Source organism: Labrus mixtus, chromosome 17 (genome assembly GCF_963584025.1).
Source record: "Labrus mixtus chromosome 17, fLabMix1.1, whole genome shotgun sequence".
In the NCBI taxonomy this organism is placed as follows: domain Eukaryota; kingdom Metazoa; phylum Chordata; class Actinopteri; order Labriformes; family Labridae; genus Labrus; species Labrus mixtus.
In genome coordinates, this window is record NC_083628.1 from 8,361,002 (window position 1) to 8,386,029 (window position 25,028).

At 40.5% G+C, this 25,028-nt stretch overlaps 1 protein-coding gene across 2 annotated transcripts; it reads left to right on the forward strand.

Moving 5' to 3' along the window:
* The first annotated feature begins 1,020 nt into the window (after window positions 1-1,020).
* Window positions 1,021-24,341, forward strand: camsap1a (calmodulin regulated spectrin-associated protein 1a). 2 transcript variants are annotated; one of them, XM_061061134.1, is made up of 20 exons: window positions 1,021-1,366; window positions 1,895-2,082; window positions 9,701-9,963; window positions 11,563-11,724; window positions 11,817-11,897; window positions 13,349-13,381; window positions 14,287-14,428; window positions 14,778-14,917; window positions 15,023-15,119; window positions 15,217-15,343; window positions 15,871-15,956; window positions 16,254-16,338; window positions 16,438-18,754; window positions 19,613-19,749; window positions 19,870-20,078; window positions 20,243-20,308; window positions 20,886-20,973; window positions 21,053-21,186; window positions 21,721-21,839; window positions 21,963-24,341. In XM_061061134.1, exons 2-20 carry the CDS (start codon window positions 1,896-1,898, stop codon window positions 22,251-22,253), a joined length of 4,764 nt encoding a protein of 1,587 aa, XP_060917117.1. In that variant the 5' UTR covers window positions 1,021-1,366; window position 1,895; the 3' UTR covers window positions 22,254-24,341. The 2 variants fall into 2 exon arrangements, with proteins under 2 accessions (XP_060917117.1, XP_060917118.1); XM_061061135.1 differs by having other exon boundaries at window positions 1,022-1,366; window positions 21,065-21,186.
* Window positions 24,342-25,028: the final 687 nt, after the last annotated feature.

Below are 25,028 nucleotides of genomic sequence, written 5' to 3' on the forward strand. Positions count from 1 at the left end.
CCAGAATTGCAGATTTCCTTTCACTACTATCCTAACACATTACCAGCTAGTTAAATAAATGCAAATGAATGGTGTTTGGCAGGGATTTAAACGTGCAATCGCATGGTAACAATGGCATGGGAATAATATATGATTGACTGCTCTGACCCTTTGCAATACCAGAATGTTCAGCAAGGTGAGTCTTATACATGTGATGTGTAGTATTATTTCATGTAACCACCAGAGCAGGTGCTGTCTCTCTCAACATGCTGTTTATGTTGTACTTTGCCTACAGGCATTGCCTAAAATATATTAGTTTCATATGGTAATGTATCCACAGTAATATCTATCTATCTATCTATCTATCTATCTATCTATCTATCTATCTATCTATCTATCTCTCGATCGATCTCTCTCTCTCTCTCGATCTATCTATCTATCTATCTATCTATCTATCTATCTATCTATCTATCTCTCTCTCTCTCTATCTATCTATCTATCTATCTATCTATCTATCTATCTATCAATCTATCTATCTATCTCTCTCTCTCTCTCTCGATCTATCTATCTATCTCTGTATATCTCTCTCTCTCTCTATCTATCTATCTCTCTCTCTCTCTCTCTCGCTCTCTCTCTCTCTATCGCTCGATCTATCTATCTCTCTCTATCTATCTCTCTCTCTCTCTCTATCTCTCTCTCTCTATCTATCTCTCTCTCTCTCTCTCTCTCTCTCTATCGCTCGATCTATCTATCTCTCTCTATCTCTCTCTCTCTCTCTATCTCTCTCTCTCTCTCTATCTATCTCTCTCTCTCTCTCTCTTTATCTATCTATCTATCTATCTATCTAGACAATAGTATTCTACCACTAAACATTTGTTATTGCCAGTGCATAATACATACCTTACCCCCCCCCCCCCCCCCCCCCCCCCAGTAAAGCACTGGTAAGTCCCCTATGTCTCTCTCTGGACATTACAGTGCAGACCTGCAGCGCCCCCTGTACGTGACAAGTTGTACTGCAGCCGAGATGTCAGAAGATACCAGTCGTCCCCATAGAGACAGGCTCACCGTTACACCCGCTAGTCGTCTCACAGAGGCGATGCCAGCCTTGATATGAAACAGAAGGCATTTGGAATTTAACAATTTCCTCGAAAAGCAGACCTCCGGATGGTTGCCAAACAGATTTTTTTTTTTATTATTGGATTAACCACCATCAGCCGACCAGCCGCAGCAGCTTTTACCCTGAGAGGCCGGACCGGAGATTTGTGTCGCTGTGCAGGGAGGAGTCCTCTCTGTTATTCCACTGGTAGCTGAAGCACAGCCAGCATGTCGGCTTTATAACAACACATCCCTCTCGAAGCTGTGAAGAGGAACAAATGCAGTATTAGAGGTAAGTCTTTGTTTTGTTGTTAATTTCTGTGTGTGTGCGCGCAGTGAAGCTAGCTAATAGCTAACGTTGATAGGCTGTTAACTTAATGTTGCTAGGTTACTGTTAGGTCATTCATTGGTCAACACGTCCAACCTCGACTGGACCTCGTTAGAAAATAGCAGCAGCAAATGCGAAAAGATGCTAATATTATCCTTCTTTTGATAGCCAATTGACCCAGAGAGACTCTGTTTCAAGACCAGAATTGCAGATTCCCTTTCACTACTATCCTAACACATTACCAGCTAGTTAAATAAATGCAAATTAATGATTTAAACGTGCAACCGCATGGTAACAATGGCATGGCAATAATTACATGATTGACTGCTCTGACCCTTTGCAATACCAGAATGTTCAGCAAGGTGAGTCTTATACATGTGATGTGTAGTATTATTTCGTGTAACCACCAGAGCAGGTGCTGTCTCAGAGGCCAGGCCCTGCTGGTTGTTGTTCTTCATCTCAATGATGTAATGCAGGCTGCTCTCCGTACAGGATGGATGTGGAGGTGAGTGCTGGGAGGGACAGCACCTGGAGAGGAGCAGCAGCAGCAGCAGCAGCAGCAGATGATGCAGGAGGAGGAAGCATGGAGGCTCAGGTCGTACCGCTGGACCTCTACGATTCTGCAAGAGCCAAAATAGATGCAAATCTCCGCTGGCTGTTTGCTAAGGCTTATGGTATAGGTAAGGCTGTTTTTTTCTTTTGGGTGTTGTGTGGTAATAATGTATATGTACTTTGGAGCAATCAGCTAATGTGCACCTTATTTCTGAAGTATTTTTTATTCTCACAAAATTACAGCAGCTGCGTATGTTACTGCCAATACGTGTAGTGTAGACCTTTTGCATGGTGGGGTGCTGAATGCAAGCCCTGTTTATTTATTGAGTCAGAGCAATGGCACCATCACACCTTTATAGCCTAAGGCAAAAGTTAACTTAGCAACAGAATTGTAAACATTGCTAGTTTATTGCAGTACCTTTATTAGCTGGTATTCAACAGACTTGGTAGTTTACAATTTATGCAAAAACAGCACATAATGCTGTCAAACACACTGATTTAAACTGTACAAAAACGGGTTTTAAAATCCTTTTTGTATGTTGGTGTATGTTTGTAACACTGGAGAGTGTCAACACTAGAGATAAAGACAGTTATGAAAGGCAGTGAAAGACGGCATGTAATGCAACCTCTTTTGTTTATTCTAAATGCTGAAATAATTCATGAATAAATGACTAGTTGATCAATTGAAAAGTAATCTTTAAGCTGCGTTTTGGTATAACAAAACTGGATACATTAAAAATCTGTGCAGGGTTTAACTCTGGTAATTGTTTGGCCCAGGCTTTAAGCCACTCATTTCCTTATGCATCTCCTTTCAAGGTTAATTAAGTTAGTAGATGACTGCCCTCACGATAGTCACTTGGATTTAATATAAGACACAATGCATCTGTTTTTCTCTTGGAAAAAAAAAGATTTTAAAAAGGTAGATCTAACCTTTTTCTGTAAAGACCAGTTCAAGTCAAGTCAAGTTCTCTTTATTGCCATTTCAACTACCGGTATATACAAAGTACACAGTGAGATGACATTTGGTTACTCTCGGGCCGTGATGCTAAAGGTAGAAATAAAATAAGATCGTCGCAATCCAGAGTGGCCATGGCCGCTGTGTGGTCTGCCAACCTTTACCTTCAGTTTGATATAAATAAAGAAAATTCTGTATTAGATGAACCAGTCAAATGTATTGTCGGCATAATAGGGAATTGAACTCATGCTGACTTTATATGGTTGATAACAGCATTTGTTACAAAAGGAAAATAAATATACATTCTATCTACATCTCCAGTTCCCAAATGTAGCCGTCTACAACCTTCCTTTCTGCAGTAATAAGTTTGTAAGTTCTCACACTTACTGAGTATCAGACTTTTATTTGATTGTTGTCTATTTGTTCCCTGTGTCCAATGTGTATACAAACTTCTTGAGAAACAGATAAACTACAACTTGAAATCATAGTTGAGGTCTTTCTGTTCTTGAGTCGAGACTCAGGCCGACATCTCGTGATCAGCCCAAGTCTTTTTTTTACACAGGTCACTAGCCTTGACAGCTCTGACTAGATGTGCTTAAACATTCAAAATGATGATCACGCCTTATCGCCTGGCTGCAAGTAGATGTCTGGAAATTATTTCTCCATGGATGTGGGTTTTTGTGTCAACCAATGATTGCTCTTGGGGGAATGTGAGCAGGAGGTCAGCTGTGCCGTTCATGCGAGCCCACAAGTCCTTGTGATTTTATTATCAGACACAGAGGCAGTCATTCAGTAAAGGAAAAGTCTTTGTCATCATTTCAGGTTTATGGGTACTGTAGCTTTAGTGTTTCCTACCATGCAGAGCTGTCTTCTGTGTTGCAGTGGATGACTCAGGAAACTGGAATCTGATAGGGCAACAAAACAATAAGATTCAAAGCTTACAGTGAGGTAAACATCAGCTGGTCATCAAAGATGGCGTACTAAATACTGTTCATAATATAGAAACAGTCATCAGAGACACACCTTAGTTTTTAAAGTGACGATACAGCCTTCTCAAATTGAAAACAATCTTACATTCGCTATACGTTTTGCAATATATGAACTTGATTGATTACACATTTATCTCCCAACATTTTAATGTTGGAAATATCTTAAGCAATGTTTTACTGATTAAAGCTTTACCTCTGTGTTACCCAACGCTGGTCTTTACAGGGCACAGATCAAATGCCCATTATAAACACCAAACCATGACCTTTTATCGCCCATCAAGCTTTGTGCTTTCATTAATCTGATTGGCTCCTCCTGACGTCAGTGTGCCAGGGACTCTGAGGAGCCCTTTGCACCAGGAGTCTGAATTCATACTATGCTGTTTTAACTCTTGACTTGTTGCACAGAATGGACGATACACTAATATTTACAGATTTAATTATAAAAGAAATTGAACAAGTTCCTACTGAATAATCGTGCGGTGCTCCAGTGTTAAACACATGGTGGACAATGATTAACCTAAGTCAAGACCTGAAGTCATTACAGTACTTTTTTAAACGGCCATAGTAGCATTTTATCTTGTGAGAAGGTTTGATCCCCCAGAGGTACAACAGAACGTAATACTCAGGTTATTTCCTCAACAGGGTTACCTTTTACTCAATAATGAAAAGATTCCAGGTTTAACTTGTGGAATATTTCACAGTTGTGAGAACACGCACTTTATTGGGCCGTGTACTTTAAAAGAAATGAAGTGAAAAGATTTGCAAACAACAGGATTGTAATCGGCAACTGAAAGCTGAAAAAACTTTGAAGGATGCCAACAACTCGTGTCAGATTTGGACTTGTTGACTAGAATGTATATTTAAAGAAGGGGATCACTGTTGGCATGTCTAAATGACTTGGCAGCCCTCAATGGTAGAATAAATGGAACTGATAGCGTAAACAAGGGTTTTATAATTCCACTGACAGAGGAATTGCATTATTTTTGTAATTGTTTCTCTTGATGAGCTTAGTATTGATGAAACGCAGATTTAATGGAGTAGATTGTTGCTTCCCGGTCAGACATGCTACTTTTGAAATGCCCTGTGTTAATGTTTTGTCCTGTAGATGAACTCCCCTTTATCAGTTATTGCTATTGTGATGCAGTACCGATATAGACATGGAAATAAGGTTTAGGCAGGAATTAAACATTTGGTCAACAACATGCTATGACCTCATGTATGCATACACTTTAGTTTGTCGTTCTTGGAAACATATTTCCAGATTATAAACTTCAAATCTGTATAATGCTACACTTGCGTTGAATTTAAACAGCTTCTGTAAACACGCCAAAAACCTATCAGGAGTGTACAATGTTTGTTTTTCTGTGATACCATCCCAGATAATAGAAAACTGGTGATAGTAATTGATCCTGACAAAATTTCCAAAACACTGTTATTAGATTAGAGAGCAAATGGTCAGACACGGATGTAGGGAGGATGGTGTCATTGGTGTATGCTGGTGTGAGAGTCAGGACAGTCACATGTTTAAGTGTTTAATGGGATTGGACCTGAGGACGTGTGTCGTTGTCCAACATGGACTGTTTGTTTGGACAGTTTTATTGACCTTTTATTCATTTGAGGTTGAAGGTGGAAAATCCTTTTGAAATATTGTGTTTTTAGAAATCTTTACTTTATTTGGGATTTGAGATTAAATTGATTCTTAGAGTTGACCTACATTACTAGACCATTCGTATATATATATTGTTGTTTATGCACTTACATCATCAAAATATTTACAACAATATTCAAACACAGAGATTGGCATTATTCAAGACAATGGTCCATTTCATTTTGCATTGGAAACACGAGGTGAAGTTGGTGAACTGTTACTAAAATGTTAGCTAACTTTCTTTGTGGGTAACTCATTTGATCAAACAACTCAACTTAAAGAAACATGCCTAATTGGAAATTAAGTTACTTTACATACATTTTCATTTTTTTATAATGGAGACAACCACTTTCATGATCCCACATGTCTTTGAAACTAGAGGGGTATTCCACGAAGCGAGTTCAGCAAACCAAGGCTTTGTTTAAGGAAGCTGGCTCAACAAAGCTTGGAGTTGTATTTAGAGATGTCAGGTATCACAGACTAGTTAAACTTCTGCTGTCAACTCAGGCTATCTGCTTCAGGATGTGTGCACGCTCACACTAAAGGGGGCATTGAGCGCTTTATTTGATGCTTCTTCTGCCACACAAAGAGGAACGCCTCTGTCAGACTGAAATAATGAAAAATGGAAAGACTGTGGTTTAAAAAACATCACTGCATGGAAGAAGAGGATGCTGCAGAAAATTACTGTGATAACTCGTATATTAATTCAATTATTGATCTGGCCATCTGATATACTGCATGTGCTTCTCATTTTTATTTCTTTCATAACAAAAAGGCTACACACACTACAACTCTGAACTTTAACCAAGATTCACAGTATCTGGTTTTAGGTTAGATATTTTCACTTCATGAAAAATAGCCTACATGGAAGTAACTTTGTAGTTTGGCTAAACTGAAGTCAAATTAACTGAATGCATTTTTGCTCCTTGGTGTGATGCATACAATATGTGTTGCTGTAACTGCACAACTTTATTCTGGCTCAACAGACCAGGCTCATAATCTCGCTTCAGGGTACAACCCCTTGAACGCACTAGTTGCAGGTTCGACTCCCTATCCTGACACTGTTTGGAACATGTCATGACCCACTCTCTCTACTCATATTTTAAGTCACTCTGAAGTAAAAATAGAGATTCTTATCTTGTGAGATTTTAAATACGATTCATAACTTCCAAAAATCTTTTTTTTTTTTAGCTTATCAGTCACTCCCTTCTAAGTGCTAAGGCTAGCTCTTTAACTCAGTCAGATGCCAAATAGAGCAGCAAGAAATTCAGCCAGTAGATCCTGAAGTATGTACTAATTCAAAAAAGACTTTGAATCATGAATCCAGAAACGTTTTGAATCGAAAATAGATTCGAATTGTGACCCCAAGAATCGAAATTGAATCGTGAGACACCCAAAGATTCCCTGTGAAGCTATCTTATCTAGTAAAGGCAGAAAATCCCCAAAATAATCTATACAAAATAAAATATACAGCTGTTATTAAAAATGCTCAGATATATTGACATGCTCGGTCAGCCTCAACTGAGCTATCCCCTTTCTCCAATGGTGTTTTAAAATGGTTTAATGTTGGAATATAAACAATGGAAAAATGATCAAACCTAAAGAGTTGAAACAATGATTATTTTACCAAACCAATATCTATTTCGCAATTACTACTGGTAGTTAATACTGACTCTGACACTGACTTAATATTTATTATGGGATGCAATCAATTCCTGCACACAATTTTTCAGGGCTGCAGATGTCCCAAACTTAAATGAGAGCATGCTTAACAATTGTAACACATTATGCAATAAAGATCCCTTTGCAAATGATTATGAGAATCTATATTCCTTCTGGTTAATATATATATATTGAAAATGTGTATGACCATTAGTTTATAGTAAGTGGCTTGGGCTAAAAACAAACTTTACGTAACAGACTTCAAGAACTATACATCAAAAGTCTCAGCCCTTTTAACAGTAGCCCTCACAGATTTACTTCAAATGCCAACTAACATTTATTCAGCAGGTCAGACTTCGAATGTTCCTCCAGGGTGCATCGGCTTAAAGGCTGTTTCCCCAACATAATGTCCTCTAAAGGAGCCTCCATTAAGCCTTCTTATTGCAGAGCATGGCTGTGGCTTTCCCCTGCAGAGCCCAGACTGTGACAGCTCTGCCCTGACTGTCAGCAAGATCTCTGCTGATCAATCTGACCTTCGCTCTGAGACAATAGTAACAAAGGCTTCCCCTGCCCCACCTCCACTTGATTTACCTTCCACACACATGCACACCAGGGTGGGCTTTAACGCGTGGATCAGGTGGATAATAAATATTTAAGCAGAATTAGCCTTAGCATAGGATTAAAGAGCAGCTCCCCAATCTTTACACCACACACACACACACCTCCTGATATCTGAGGCCGATCCAAAGAACAGGCTCTTAGTGAGGCAATGGGAGAGCAACCCAGCCCCCACCTCCGGCCATGCTGGCATCCCCCATCACAGTCTCCTTGGCAACCGGGGAGGATAAGGCGGGGGGCCTTCTTGGACAGCTGAGGCTGAGGAAGTGGCAGTTTAAAGAGATGTGTGCTGGAGGAAGACATAAAAAATGTGTTTTGCCGGGAAAAATACAAATGAGGATGATAAAAAGAGAGACCTGGAAGCATGTAAGAGGAGCATTTTGTCACATGATCTACATGATTCCATGTCCATATGGCAGCACCACACAACAGCAGAGAGTGAGATAGATACAAGTAGGTCCACTGTGCCAAGCAAGCAGTCTGCTGCAAAAATCACAGCTCAGGTTTTCACATTGTGCTCAGTTGTAGTCTGAGCCTACAGTGTGGGTTTGTGTGTGTTTTCCACTAATGGATGTCTCAGTCAGCTTGCTGCTAATGTGAAAGAAAAGAGAAAATGCTCTGTTAAGTGTCTTGAGTATTGATGCATCGTCATTGTCTTAATGTTGGTGTTTTAAACCTTCTGCTTATTTTGTTATATAGGGTTTTGATTATTATAATTTGAGGCATTGCTAACAGGCAGTTTTCATCGCATATATTTTATCTTGGGGTTTTCTCTAAGCTTTGATGACTGAAGTGGAGTGTCCCATCTATCTCAATTTATTTAGATGGTCGAATTACTGACTGTTGTGTTCTACAAGATCACTACAAAAAAGACAAATGCTCCCTTTAAGAACATTTAAACTTTCAAACAAGTCAGACCCAAATATGCATTCTTGTTTACAAAATAAGGAACCCCATTTTTCATTTTAATTCCTTAACATTTTTTCTTTGTCCCAGTTATATGCACAACTGTACACGTTTCTATCTCAGCCAGGGAAAAGGCCTCCGTGTGCATTTCTGCCTGAATCTGTCCAGAAAGCACTGGAAGTTAAATTACGTGAGTGTTTCAGGTGCTAACGCTGGATTAACAGCTCCAAAGCATATAAAAATAGCTGCCTATTGCCATGAGCAGGTAAACATGGGGCTGGCTGGGACAACACCATCAGCTTAGGCATCACCACTAATTCCTGTTAGCTCATTGGCTTAAAGTCTTTGGTTCACCTCTCTGCCATTAGGGACGCTACCTGGCAGGTTGTTTTAACATTGACTTTACCTTTGTGCTTCATTCTTTCCCTGGATTTTTTCTTAGACAGTCTAATACCTTGAGAGTTTGTGTCCTGGGAGCTTGTTTGTTATGTAACATGGCGAGGCATCAGTGGACACGTGTGTGTTCAGAAGTATTCAGAGTGAATGCACAACTTTTTTTTGACACTTAATTCTTCATTTATTTTTCCAGTGAAAAAACATGAATAACATAAAATCAGTCAACATCAATTTTAAGGCCATAACCTAAGTTGTACAATTCACAGGGGATCTTTATACAGAATTTCATAATTTGTTTGTTAATCAGAGACAGTGAAAGGGAGGTAAACAGCATTTAAAGCTGTTAGAACGAGTGGGGTAAACCACCAAGCACTTTATTTATTCAATCAAATATTGTTCCATTTTGACCATTTTGCATCCTTTCTCAGTCCCACTAAGGAAGTCAATCTTTCCATCTCACTAATCTCTTTGATGTGTCACAACTTTTATAGATTAAAAAACAACACACTCGCTAACTGAATGTTTGTCTCTTGGACATAATTTAACAACAAAACACTTTGTACTTGTTTCAGATCAAATACCGGCCGACCTGAGGGACCCCTTCTACACCGACCAGTATGAGCAAGAACATATCAAGCCCCCCATCATCCGCAAGCTGCTGTCTGCCGATCTCTACTGCCGGGTGTGTGGGCTCATCCTGCACGCTGAGCAGGCCGCCTCCCTCCAAGGTCACCAGTCTGTCATCCAGGCTCTGTCCAGGAAAGGCATCTATGTCCTGCAGGCAGACAACACACCTGTCTCTCATCTAGACCTCAGCTCGGCTCCCATCAAGATGGTAGGCGGTCTAACTTTATGTCTAGTTATAGCGGAAAGTATACTTTTGCAATCACAAGAAAATCAAATGAAGTACTATTTTGTATCTTAAACTCGGCTTATTTCTTCTGGAGTATTAGTTTTGTGATCTCTGCATTACCAGTGTGCAGAGAGATTATGAAGCATCTTAAAGTATATACCTGCCAACACCCAAAAATTATGTTGGCAGAGTAAATGACTAGTTTGGGAACATAGTGGATCATTAGCTGCTAAAGAGCCAGACATGTCTCTCAGGAGTTGGAGGAGATCAAATCAAAGCTAAAATAATTGTCAATATTGGATTTGTATTCATCAGGTGATCAGCCATACAACTCCCAGTAAATGCTAATGTTGCTCTGTTTCTCCTGATGTCTAAAACTCTTTGCTTGCACATTTACTATAAAAATTTTGACATGGTGATTATTGTTACACCCCACCCTAAGGCTTCTCTGAGGGGCTAACAGCAACCCACAAAAGAAAGTAAAAAAAAATGATATTAATGAACAACAAAACAAACTAAATCATTGACAAAAGTGAACAAAGGACTAAAGCAACAAGTGAACTTACAAAATCCTTGTCTGAAAGGCAACACTCAGCAGTCCCCACTCCCCCTTTCTGAACTCTGCACTGTATCAGAAGGGGTGAAGGGACAAACAACACAGGGAAACATACAGCAGTAACAATATATGTAGATGTTTGGTTTGTTACACAGCCCTCAAATAAACATTAAACTTTCTTTTTTAAGAATTATTCAAAAATTAAATCAAGAAATGTTCACTCTTCTGTAAATCAGGAGGCATCTGCCATCTCTGCAGTCGTAAACTGGCAGCCCACACAGTGACTCTGCTTTCCAGAGCCAACTATGAGCCAAGAGTTTCTGAATAAATAATGCACCAGCAAATGTGAGTGCTTTGCAGGTTTTCAAAATGTGTAGATGAAATATTAATGAAACAAAATGAACCAAAAAAATTAGCTAGCTCTTTTCTTTAATGTGGACTCCCTCTGCTGGGGTATTAGTCATATTGGTTACAGGTGTGAAAACTCAAAAGGCAACAGGCTGGTTTGAAAGTCGCAGTTTATGCTGTGTTAGCTCTCACTATGCAAGTCACCTTTCCTTATGGCTACAGATTCCTACAAAGCTTTAGTTGTTCATCCCGTGATATCTATGCACTTGTAATTAAAGATGTCCATGTGCGAGGCTTCAAGCTTTCTTGACAGCTTCCTCAATATCCCCAATCTTTTGTACAAATAACAATCATACAGTAATGAAAAAGTAATTGTCTCACATGTTCTGTAAGGACTCTGCTCTTAGGAGTCTGAATGTTTTATTCTGGAAGAAGTGCCTTGTTTCCATGGTAACTCAGTGATGGAGCACGTCTTATGGTTTTAGTATCTGTTGGTCTTTTCCTTAAAAAACACACAAAATACTTACAGCTATGAATAGTGCTTTACACAGATTTTAAGCAACATAACTAGATCCATGTTTCTAATGCAATGTATGTATGTATGTAACAATGTATTTGCAATGTAATAAAATTTTCTATGGTTGCTCAAAGAAATCTTTAATCCTGTGTCCCTCCAGAGCTCCCACATCCACCTCATTGACGCCCTAATGATGGCTTATATAGTGGAGATGATCAGTATAGAGAAGGTCGTGTCCAGCATCAAGCGTTTTTCCAACTTCAGTGCCTCCAAGGAGCTGCCTTTTGACCTGGAAGATGCAATGATCTTTTGGATCAACAAGGTTAAAAAAAAAGAAAAACACTCATGTTACTGTTCTGCATTTATTTGTTTTCTTTCTATGATGACCTACAATATTATTTTGTGGCACTGCAGGTGAACATAAAGATGAGGGAGATCATCGAAAAAGAGTTAAAAATGAAGCAACATCTGCTAGATTCACCCAGTCACCAGAAGGTAAAACACACACTCTTTTTTTTCCGGCTTTTCTCACTCTCTGTCACTTCGTCTGCTTCTTCAGAGAGAACACTTCCTCTCTGTTAAATAGTATCTTTCATAAATTATGTTGATCTCTCTCTAGTGTCCTTCAGGATATAGTTTACACACATGCATCCTTTCCTCACTGCCTGTATTAACTCTTAGATCTGCAGGCTGAGTCATCGGATTCTGCTTGTATTGTGATCTAATGAACAGCACACATCATTATCATAGATTCAGACAAAACTTACATTTCCAGAGGATATCATTATCTCAGTATCTCATACGTTGGGGGCTTTGAGGGATTTAAATAGGAAGTATAGTTTTACAATCAATCAATCAATCATTATTTGTATAATGTATCTCAAGACACTTTACAAAAAGCAGGTAAAATACCTTACTCCTTGTTTTTTAATATTACAAAAGAGAGGGTAAAAGACCGTACTCATTGTTGTGTTACAAAAGAACAGGATGGATAAGATGCAGGAAGGATTTCTCCTTTGTATTCCTCGGGTTCCTGTTGTCCACACGTACTTGCCGCTGGGTTGGAGGTCGGAGCAGGCCGTGCATGAATGAGGACCGCGATGATTATGGCTGGGCGTAAAGGATGTCGGGTAGTAAACGTGCCTTATCACCTCGCTGTAGGTCGGGGGAGCTCCGTCTACTCGAGAGCCCTGCTTCTGCTGCCCGGTACAAGGTCTCCTGGGCTTTTAACACACTGACGCCAGCTACAAACAAAAGGGGGGGGGGGGGGGGGGGGGGGGGCGTCTACCATTGAAAATTGAAACTACCCATTAGCAGCTCCTGTTTGCAATCTACCCATAGATGTGCATGAAACTCAGAACTGCATTACTTTGATAATGGCAGTTCACTATAAGGCTGTTGTTATAAAGAGAATCGTTTCTATATTTTCTGTCTTGTTTGATGGATGTTTATAAGCTATGGAGCCCAGACCTATTGATATCCTCGAGGAGTGTTAGTCAAGCTGAATCTGCAACTCTGTTCGTCCTGTCTGTGTGTTTATATTCAACTGAGTAATGACTCAACTCCCCTACGCCCTCTGGGGGAAGTACCCTTCACAGTTACAAAACATTTGCACTATCTTGACTCACACTTGTCTTTTAAGGAACACCGTTTAAAGACAAGTGTTAGCAAAGTGTCTTGTTGGGCTGCTTTAAAGAGGGTAAAAGGGTTTGAAATATAAACACACACAAAAAGCCTCTACTCATTTCCTCATTGGCATGTTCTGTTAAAGCTAGAAACTCTTGACTCCTTCTGCCTAACCCTGTCTTTAAAATCAGATCTGTCTCCATGGTAACAGGGGATGAGATTTGATAAGCTGTCACTGTTTATGACCCCTGAATTGTCTGCTGCTCTTCCTGTTTGTGTCTCCCCAACTTTTCCTCCGTTCTCTGCCTCTTGGATACTAGTCTCCCTCCAAATGGTACTGGAAGCTTGTACCTGTAAGTGCAACCTCTAGCAATCCTCTGTGCGAGTGTGTGTATGTCTGTTTTGTGTATGTATCAGTGTGAGTTCAGATGGCACAAAAAGGAATGATAGCAAATGAGTTTGGCCAGTATAACAAGAGATTGAGAGATTCAAATGTACAATGTTGTATTCAGTGAAGACAACACAGTGCCCCCTGGTTGCAAAAGAACAAGCTGATGAAACTTTTTGCCCGTTCTTTAAAATGTTCTTTTCATTGACTCCTTCATCAGTTCCTTCTACCTTCTAGCTGAGCTTTCACCCGTCAACCCCAAAACCATCCACACTCTACACCCTTCTTTACTTTTTTCCGTGTATGGGAGTTCTTAAAAAAGTCCACTCATCCATTCAAGGCCCAACTTATTTCATTAACTTCCTTCCAAACATTTCCTTCCATTTCATTTGATTTCTTTCTTCCCTCACCAGCCTGATATATTGCATGCCCTCTCCCACTGCTTATTGGAGCCTTTGGAGTTTTCTTACATGGTAATGTACTCACCATTTCACTCCCTTTTACTTTCATCCTTAGCTTTTTTTTTTTTCCCTACTTTAAAATGTATCACATGCACCATTGACTAATCGAAACCACCTGCTTAAGTAGAAAACATCCCCACATGGCCTTATGGACTAACCAAATGCTCTCAAAATACTTTTCTTATACCAGATGATTATTTTAATTGATCTGATATCGGATTAATAAAAGCTATTAGCATTGGATACAGATAAAGATACTTTGTCTACAATATATGTATAAGAGAGCCAGAGAATGATTTAAAAAATATTAAAGTTCTGTTAGTGTTTGAAGACGTGAGCATGTGACTGTTTTTTGATTAGCTACATTTGTGTGCTTTGTCTAAAGTGTGTTCTATCTCTTGCTGCATAGGTCCGCTACCGTAGAGATCACCTGTCAGGTCGGACTCTTCAACACTTCCCTCTGTTGGACGACCTGTTGAAGGATGTGTGTGACGGCACGGCTTTGCTTGCTGTGATCCATTTCTACTGTCCAGAACTCATCAGACTGGAAGGTACGTATGCTAATGCTGGACTTACAGATAAATAGAACTGTCATGTCTGGATGATAAATATGAAGCTAAGCTACCCTTAAGACTGTGAACAGAGAGAACAGCTAGCCTGGATAACTGTTAAGATAAGGCAAATAAATCAGCTGGCTAACACTTGTAAAGATTCCCTAATCAGACTGTCATTTTATATTATAACACCTCTCATATATATATTCTGAGTTATCACCTGCTAACCCTTGCCTCATATTGTACCTACAGATGTGTGAGTTGTATAATTTAATCTTAAATATGCCTAGATCTAAAACGTAACTGCTACAGATTAGTGTTGACTATTATTGTCCTTACTGTGCAGATATCTGTCTGAAAGAGGTTCCCTCCATAACCGACAGCATGTACAACATCCAGCTACTAAAAGAGTTTTCAAATGAATACCTGAACAAATGCTTCTACCTGAAGCCTGAGGACATGCTGTATTCTCCACCAGTACTAAAGGTCAGAGCAACAGAGAAACACTCCTACCCTGACTCAACCTTTGAAAACACTCCACCTTCATTATTCATTCATTTTGACCTTGTACCTGGTCATTGTGTGTTGCAGAATAACGTGATGGTCTTCATAGCTGAACTCTTCTGGTGGTTTGAGAGTGTGAAGCCTGACTTTGTGCAGCCCAGGGACCTGCATGAAATCAGAGATGGTAAAACATTTGAGTGAATTGCTCCTTTAAACGATGCTGCACAATCTTATATGATCGCTTCAGACGATTAATCTCCCATTTTCTACCGTTTGTATAGTGCGATTGCTGCTGCAGCCTAAGAGTTCCCGGCCTCATGTTCCCATCTCCAATGTCACCAAGCAAAGTTTTATGACATCATCAATGTCTGCTGATGTATTGACCACGCCCCAAAGCCCAGACCTCAGGTAATTTCCTGGTTTGTGTTTCCCAGTAACAGCACATGGAGATAACATTACTTTCATGATACAGGATCACTGATTAATAAACTGTAGTGTCTTTTAATCCAGAGTTCCAATTCTCAGACCTTGACTCATTCTTTCAGTTGATTTTCGTTGATTTGTAAATATTTTAGCAGTTGTATCTGAGAATCTTGTTATGTAAAACCTACTATAGAATACAGCACCTATGGGAATTATAATGTATGTTCTTCCTACTGAATTACCAGTAACATTTAAATCCAATCAAGTACTTTGGTAATTTTCTAACTTTCTAACTTTCTTTCAAACCCTGTGTTACTTGGACTTGTCATTTTAACTGTAACATCGTTAATGCCTCTACTCTAGAAATTTGGTAGAAGATCCAATTTATTTATTTTTCACTTTTAAAATTGCACCACCTTAGAGCATAATTATGTTTTTTTTGGGGGGGGGGGGGGGGGAGTTTTCTATAAAAATATTTTAAAAAACCAAACTTCTCTGTTTTCCCTTGACAGCTCCAAATCAAACTTGTTAAGTCCGTCTCACTCCTTACTGCCCCTGAGACAGCGACAACAAAAACCGGTGGAGGAGAGCGCTTCAGGTAATTCACTCAGGCTTCAGTACCTCCACACAAAAACAAAAGTCTTAAAAAAGAAATAGGGAAAGCTAAAAGAGGAAGAACATTATGATCTCAGAGTAATTGAGTTGAGTTGTTTTGTTCTTGAACTTTCATATTTGAAAGCCTTTCTCTAACGAAAAAACAAGGCAAACAAAAAACGTTTTATTCTGTATACACTTCATCCTCCAGGTTTTGATTATTAAAGGTATAAAACATGATTTATGTGTGTTTGAGAGGTCTCTTTTGAAGTTTGTATCTTTGTATATTTTCTTTGTGCAGAGCTCAGAAGGAGGTCCAGCTCTATCATGCATTCAGATGGGCAACATCAGGGCTCAATACTGGCCTGGCCAGAGAGAAGGCAGAGGTGAGCAGGGTGATTAAAACCCACATCCACTATTGCAATTGTTTTGTTTTCATTTTTTCTTTGTGACATTATTTTCAATCTTACCTTGTTCCCATCCAGGCCTTTGTCCCAGCCGGTGCCCTACGCCCTGCATTACCCACTAGAGGACGACACAGACAGTATCAGCCTTGCTCGCTCCATCAGCAAAGACAGCTTGGCCTCCAATATTATGAGCATCACTCCGAAACACATGCTGGGCCCTGGTCCTCATCATAGACTGAGTGGTCAAAGCCTGCTCAGTCACATGCGAATAGAGGATGAGGAGGAGGAAATAGAAGAGGAGGAACTGGTTGCTGTAATTCATCCTTCTGCGTTTTCTCGACATCGAGTTGGGAGTGACTTCGAGCAGGATGAGCTAGAAATCCCAAGTGCAACAACTACGTCGAGGGTTTCTAATACAGATAGATCCATGGGTTCCTTTACCCTAGACCACCAGGCAGACAGCTACTTCCTGGAGCCTTTGATGCCTGCTGTCCCCAAGCCAGCCAAAGAAAAGAGCATCAGTCTGAACAAGGAGGAGGAGAGTGGCGAGAGTCGCTGCAGAGGGGCAGCATCTGCTAAGAAAACATCCACAAACATTCCAAGGCCGTTACAGAGGAAAAACCCTGCGGCAGAGTCAAACAGAAGCCCCTTCACGCCCATACATGTGGTAGAATCAGGCTCGAGATCTCTCAAGCCGCCCACAGACGGATCGATAGGCATCTCTCAGCAGCCCCAAGGCTTCTTTCTTCATTTATCTGGAGAGCCAGAGCCTCACTCCACTGAGGTAGGGCTTGACTCTGATTCTGACATAGCAGACCTTGAGGAAGACGATGACGAGGAAGATCACATGGAGCTGACCAAAGAGACGGTGCAGAGAATAAAGGGACGATACTTACAGGATGGAGAGCTGTGCAAATTTGGAGAGGTTGAGAGTGAGTCGACCAAACTGAGAGAAGACTCGAAGGTAAGCGAGCGGGACGATAAGGAGGACTACAGTGGGCGCTCGAGCCCCTGCCTCAGCACCATATCCTGGGCGAGCAGCTGCAGTGCATCAGGCAGCACCAGTGTCAAGATGACTAGCTTTGCAGAGAGAAAGCTTCTCAAACTTGGCCTCCGTGATGGATTCTCAAGTACCAGCAGCTCTCAGAAGACCACACCGGATGGCTCTGAGGTTGCCCCCTGCCCTCCCTGGCTGAAGAGTGACTGCACCTCTGGTTGGCTTGGGAAGGAGCCCTGTTCTGTATTGGAGAAGAGTTTGGGGGTGAGTCCCCCGGTAGTGCCTTCAGCGCTGCTGCAGCTTCACATGCAGCTCGAAGAGCAAAGACGCGCCATCGAGTACCAGAAGAAGAAGATGGAGACCCTGTCAGCACGGCAGAGGCTAAAACTCGGGAAAGCGGCTTTCTTGAACATTGTGAAGAAGGGCGGAGGGAAGAGCGACACCCTCCCACTACCCCTGAAACATTCCCAATCAACAGAGCTACCCGACAGGAGCAGAGTAAAGACCCAGATGTGCAAGGACGACTCCTGTCTTGACGCTCTGAAGGTCCAGACAAAAGCTGGTCAACTAGAGGGAGGACATTTGAACAGAGATAAAAAGTTGAACATTCTGTCCCCTGATAACGCAGCTGAACCTGACCTGAACGAGTGCTCCCACTCCATCGATCTACTCAATGAAGCCATTAGCTCTATCCAGCAACAAATGATGCAGCTCTCTTTACAGCAAGACATGCTGATGAAGCATGTGGTGTCGCCTTCGGAAAATGTGGAATCATGTACAAGCACAACTCCCAACACAACACAATCCAACTCCTCTTCCCCGGAGTCGAGATCGTTTGCCGTACACTTCGTGGATATTGGTGGTAGCAGCAGCAGCTCTGCCCCTAATCGCCGTCCCCCCAAGCTCAGCTCCAGCCAACGCAGCAAAACCTTGGAGCAAAAACAAAGCAGAGAGAATAGCAAGAAGGCCTCTGACAAGTCTAACGCTGCATTTCCCAGGGAAGACTCAAATGAAGACCAGAATACTGAGAGTCCTGTTGAGTGCTCCAAGTTAGAAAGGTGTATTCAGAGAAAAGCCACATTCAGAGTCCATGATGACTCCAACAAACGCAACAACACAGACGGAACTGGGCCTTCCTCGGACAAAACTCAATCCCAAGACCCACACGTCATGAAAAGTGCATCACTGTCCCTGTCACAGGCTGCAGAACAAGACGAGAATAATGTTACCAACTCAGGGAAGGAAGCTGTGGGGGGAGATGAGAACTCCAAGATAAAAGGCCAACTGATTGAAGTCGACCTGTCAGAACTGAAAGATCCACTGGAGGATGGTGGTGGGGATGTTGAAGACTGCATGGCAGAGGGTGAACAGAAGAATGTGCTTGGCTTCTTCTTTAAGGTAAAATTCTGGATTTCTGACTTCCATGTGTGCTTTTTGGTGTGAGTTGTATGGAAGTCCTGAGAGGCAAAACAAGCAGTGTTGGTGAACGATTTTTGAAATCTTAGTTGTTTCCCATCCTTTAGTTGTCAAAGAAGAAAAATAATAGTTGAATAGTTTAATTTTATTTTGGTTTAACCTTTAGTTTTTTGGGGGGGCTTTTTTCCTTTCATGGATAGGACAGTGGTGAAAGTAGGAAACCAGGGGCAGAGAATGACCTGTGGTAGAGAAGCCCAAGATCAGACTTAAAGGGATACTTCACCCATTTGCATTGAGCTTTGTATCATTAAAAACCTGGTAGTATTTTTGAATGGTCATGCATCCCACCCTCATTTTCCCCTGAGATGGGAAAAGGAGTTTCCGATGACGCAAAAATCGTAATTTTGCATCATCGGAAGCTGTTGCGGTTAGCGGGGTGAAAGTAAATCACACATCTTGGATGTTTTATAATGAATAACAGGTTTCTAAAGTTTTTTTTTTTTTTATCTATGAATGCAGGACAACTTGTTAACAGATGATACACAGAAGTATGGACCATGTGTTTAGAGTGGATTATTAAAACATGGCTGAAAGAAAACAATACTTTCAGATCATTTAAGAACATACTGAAATGATGCATGTCAGCCTCTTGTGGAGGAAATGGGTATTACAAGAACAAAAGATTTGAAAAAATGTTTTCCCCATCTTTCATTTTATTCTATTTTTTTCTGTACAAATGGACAAATGTACAAATGAAAATGTAAAGGGATTTCTAATTTTTATGGCACAATCTGGTGCCCACAATTGCTTATTTAATTACGATTACCCTTTATGTCACAGGATGAAGAGAAGGCAGAGGATGAAATGGCGAAACGTCGTGCAGCCTTCCTCCTCAAACAGCAACGCAAAGCAGAAGGGGCAAGATTACGCAAACAACTGCAAGAGGCTGAGAGCGAGCTCAAACGTGATGAGGCCAAGTACGTTTTTATTTCTCACAATTTAATTGCAAGGACTTAAGTCGACAAGGTTTTATTCTTTGTGGTGTATTTTTCTCATACAATCAAATTCTATTTCTCTTTTTTTCGCCTTTCTTCAAGGCGGAAGGCAGAAGAGGATCGTGTACGTAAAGAGGAGGAGAAGGTGAGACGAGAGCTCATTAAGCAGGAATACCTGCGGAAGAAGCAGGAAGAGTTGATGGAAGAGCAGGGTCTGTCCAAGCCCCGCCCACGGACCAAATCCCGCAGGAACCGGCCTAAATCACTGCACCGTGAAGGGTCCAACAGCCTCTCAAAAGGATCCACCGCATGTAAGAAACCTTGAACACTTAAGCAGCGTATATGCTTGTCTGGTGCTCCATGTTTAACTGTTAGAGTAGTTTGTTTGTCTACATGCTGTTGTTCCATCTGTGTGTGTATTTTCAGTTCACTTCACTTCATCGTCACGCTCTGAGTGTTTACATGTGTTCTGCAGGTAATTCTTTGAAGGTGTCCATGTTGATCAAAGGGAAGGGCTCAGCATCAGCAGGCTGCAGGGGAGGTGAACATTCTAACCTGCTCTGCATGATGTGATACCAATGATACACAGCCCGTTAAAAAAGCTTACGCAAACTCTTGGGAGGTCGGCCCAATAATCTATTGGGAAGACTTTAAGAGTGGATGATTCTGACTTAGCAGTCAGTCAATCAATCAATCTTTATTTGTATAGCGCCAATACTCATTGTTATATTATCTACAAAGACCCAACATTAACCCATCATGAGCACAGAGCAACCTTTTGTAAAGTTACAGTGGCAAGAAAAAACTGCCTTAAACAGGCAGAAACAACGAACAGAAGCAGACTCACGATGAACAGCCACCTGCCAAAACTGTGTTAGGCTTGGAAAGTGGGCTAGAGGGGGATGCAGGAAGAAGGATAGGGACAAACAGAGCAACAACAACAACAATGAATAAGATTTATAGCTACAATGTACAATGTACAGTATTTGTAGTTTTAGCAACTAACTATTATAGACACATCAGTCTAACATTAACGTTGGATTGCTGTAAACAGTTAGTCATATTTTCAACATGATGAAGTAACTGATGCTGACTTCTTATGTCTCCATCACTTTCAGCTGATCTGAGTCGCAGTCATCGGGGATCGACGCTCTCTTTGGCGACTGAGGGGGACAGTTTTATCTCTGGAGGGGCGGACTCCCACAGGTGTGATTTGCTATGTAGTGTTTGATTGGAGAAAAGAAGATCTATTCCCATTGTCCTTTCCATTTGATTGACCTTGAAGTGTGTCTTTCAGGGCGGGCTCTGTCTGCTCAATGGAGTCGTTTCCCATGCTGAGCAGAGCGTCCAGCAGGAACATGGAGAGGGACTGGGAGAACGGTTCTATAGCCTCCTCTATCACTTCAATGGAGTACAATGGTGAGCAGATATGCAAAGACGTTTTAATACAGCCATAATAAAAATGTTAGCCAAGACTCAAAGTATAAGACCTAAAAGAACTGGCCTGATATTTCTGATGTAGGATTGTTTTTTTTTTTTTAACTCATACCACTGTCGTAACTGTCTGGCAAATAGAAGACAGCGCAAGCAGCTGATTAGCATTAAGCACTTTATTTAATCTGTTGAATATGAAAGACCAAATATCAGTAATATGTAGTTTTCACGAGGGGATATGCAGGTCAAGAAATGCATCTTGCTTTGGCCTTGTCTTTTTGCATTCTTGTCTTTACCTTGAGTTAGCCGTCAACAAGCCGAAACACCAGGAAATACTTCACCCATCGTTGTGTTCATTTCTGCTAAGCTTACCCAATCGACGTCTAGTCCAGGCTCATACTTGATGGACAGAATTTAAATCAGTTTAATTCTACTAATTGAGTTTGTATGCATATTACCTTAATTATTTTTTAAAGCATTTATCTTATGATACTTTTTCTCACGTTTTTTTTATAAAAGGTCCAAAACTCTTCAAGGAGCCGAGCTCCAAGTCTAACAAGCCAATCATCATCAATGCCATCGCTCACTGCTGTCTGGCTGGAAAGGTTAATGAGGGTCAGAAGAACGCTATTCTGGAGGTCAGTGTAATCAATTAATTATATATCTATATATCTTTATTATTTTATTCTTTACCACTCTATGTAAAGTATATTCACTTTTCATACTAACTCATATTTCCTCATCTGTTTGACTGATCACAGGAGCTGGAAAAGTGCGAGTCCAACCACCTGATCATCCTCTTCAGAGATGGTGGTTGCCAGTTTCGTGCAATTTACTCTTACTCACCGGACACAGAAGAGATCGTCAAGTTCACAGGCACAGGGCCGCGCAATATAAGCTCAAAGATGGTGGAAAAGCTCTACAAATACAGCTCGGACCGAAAGCAGTTCACGGTCATCCCCGCCAAGTCGGTGTCTGTCAGTGTGGACGCCCTGACCATCCACAATCACCTGTGGCAGGTCAAGAGACCGGGGAGTGCACGCAGGAAGTGAGGAGGAGGAGAAAAACTTGTTTTATTTTCTGTTTTATCGATTTATGTTGGGCAGGACCCAATGATGAGACAATTTACATGTGGTCATTGACTTGATATGACAAAGTGGGATTAGCTGTCCTCGTGGATGGAAATTTCTGTGTATGGCAGAAAATGAAACATCTGCCTACTGGATGCTTTTTCTTTTCATTCTGTTTTGTCAGATTTTTTTGTTGTTGCATGTGACACTTTTATGCTTTACTTTGTTGGTATTTTCTACATTTTAGGCACGTTTCACAATATTTACATGATGGCCATTTCCCTCTAGTGTGCTGATTTGATCATGGCTTCCAGTCGTATAGTTGTAGGAATCTGTTAAATCGCTATCATTTTACAAATTTGTAGATTGATCAAAACCTGACAAGACAACTGGTAGTAAAAAATCTGGATGCACATCAGGCCTAACTTCAAGGTAAACCAACATATTTCATAAACCATATGGTACTTTCAGTTAAATGACAAAAACACTTCCCATTTAAACGATTCCTAGCTTAGAGTGTTAGCGGTAGTTAGTTTAACCAGCTAACACTACCGCAAACTAGCTAAAATGACTATTACTCATACTCCGCTTCCATTTACTGCTAGCTAGCAAGCTAACATAGCTAACATTACTGTAGCTAATGTACCCAGCTAACTTCATTGCAGCTGATATAACTGTTAGCTTGGAGTTACACCTTTCCTTTTGTATCTTGGAATTCTGTTTAACAGTTACTAGCTTGGAATGCTAAAGTTAGCTTTTGTGAAACAGAAGCTTAAGGGTTTTGAAATATGTTTTAACTGAAGTGTGGCCCAATGTCCAAACACATTTTGACCATGCTTTGTTTAAAGTTCTTGATAAATCTGAAAGCTATTGATAACGATTTGTGTTTACATGATACGAGTACCACACTATAACAGCATTTGAGCTTTCCACCCTTGGCTGAAGGTTTTGGAAAATGGGCACCATGTAAACACAGTGAAATGACGATGGACCGTTTTTTATGCTGCAGTGCGGAGAAGGACAAGTCAAATAGCACTGAATCTACTCATAGTAGCAAGCACACAACAAATATCAAGTGCAACTACAGACAGGCAGTGGTGAAAATCCACTTAACGTCTTGTAAAGCCATTTGTGCTTGGACAAAAAAATACCCTTCTGCTGTGATTGATGCACGGCTCAGCATCCAGAGCCCCGAGTATTTACCAGTAAACGCTACTGGTCAGTGCTTTTATAAAGAGGGAGCTTTGCTAAAACTTTTTTTAACGTGAGAATGGAGTTAAAGTCAGTGAGTGGTAATGTCCGATCATGTTTTCTATTTTGGTGTGTTTGGGGAAGTGTGTGAGTGTTTCGTGTTGGGGAAAAGGGGACGATTAATGCACTGCTTGTGCATTCAGCTCTGAATGTTTTCTCGCTCTTTTGATTATGCTTTAAATCTTCTGTCATGCACACAGAACAATGGAGCAAAGCAACAAAACGGATTTTGTTTATGTTTTTGGAGCTGCTGTTACAGTGGAAGACAAATTATGTTTTTAAAGCAGACGAGATATTACTAGTATTTTTCCAAACGGGAAGCGCTTTTGAAGCTTATTGCATTATGCCTATACAGTGGTTTGTTATAATGTATTACCTTCATACTATATTCCACCTCACGTATGAGCCGCCAGAGATCCTGGACCGGCTCATATTGCTGAACCAAAATGAACTGAGCTCTGCCACTGAGCTGTTTTCTGCTCATCAACTGCTCACTGATTCTAATGAGACGTTCGATTTCAATGTAGCTTCTGGCGCTCAACACTAGTAATTTCCCTGTGATGAATAACTGTCAGCAGCTGGTGTAATGTTCAGAAGGGGGAAGAACTGCACAATACTTGATATTTATTTGCTGCATTTTGTACATTTTTGAGTAGTATTTTTTGTACATTACGTACAAGTTATGTTTACTAATAAGCAGGCACTATTTTCAGGTGTATTCTGTTACAGGCTTCAGAGATGTTATGAGTCTTATTTCATTGTGTTATATTTATGTTAATTTATTTGGGAGAGCTATAATAAAATGCAACTAGGTTTTTTTCTGATGAAATGTGTCTGCTTACTTAAGTTGTATTTTTACATTTTTGTGTATTCAGTTTTGTGCTGCATACACACTAAAGTATCTGCTCCTTATCTCTCCCCTTTTCTTTCTTTGAGCTCATCCTCATCTTTTTTGCATCTATCTCACTTTTTCTCTGCTGCTCTCCACTCCCCACGTCTGTCTCTTCTGGGTTTGATGGAGGTGAACAGTGTAATGAAAAGTCTAGAAGGCTGTTAAGGTCATAAACCATACTTACTATCACAGATATTACTATATATTATTATACCAAAACATAGCCCCACTCACACATATGTATGGGACATAAAATGATTTATATCTGCGGGTAAGTCAGAAAAACTTCTTTACATTAAAAAAGAAAAGCACAGATGTAACCTGTTTGTAAAATCTAAAGTGAGGTCACTGCTTCTGGCCATGGATCAGTCCATCATGACTCTAAAATAAAAGCTTGTTCTTTTACAGATAAGACCAAAAAAAAGAAAGAATATGTTTAATTCAAGAAAATGTGCAAGAAGCGCAGAGAAAGCACATCCCTCAGAAATGTCTTTATAACTGCAATAATGGCTTTGGCCACATGGGGGCAGTAGAAACAAGTTCGTTCACAACCCTTTTTATCATGAGAAATCTGAAAAAAGGATACATTTGCCTGAGTAGTAGAACAATATTAC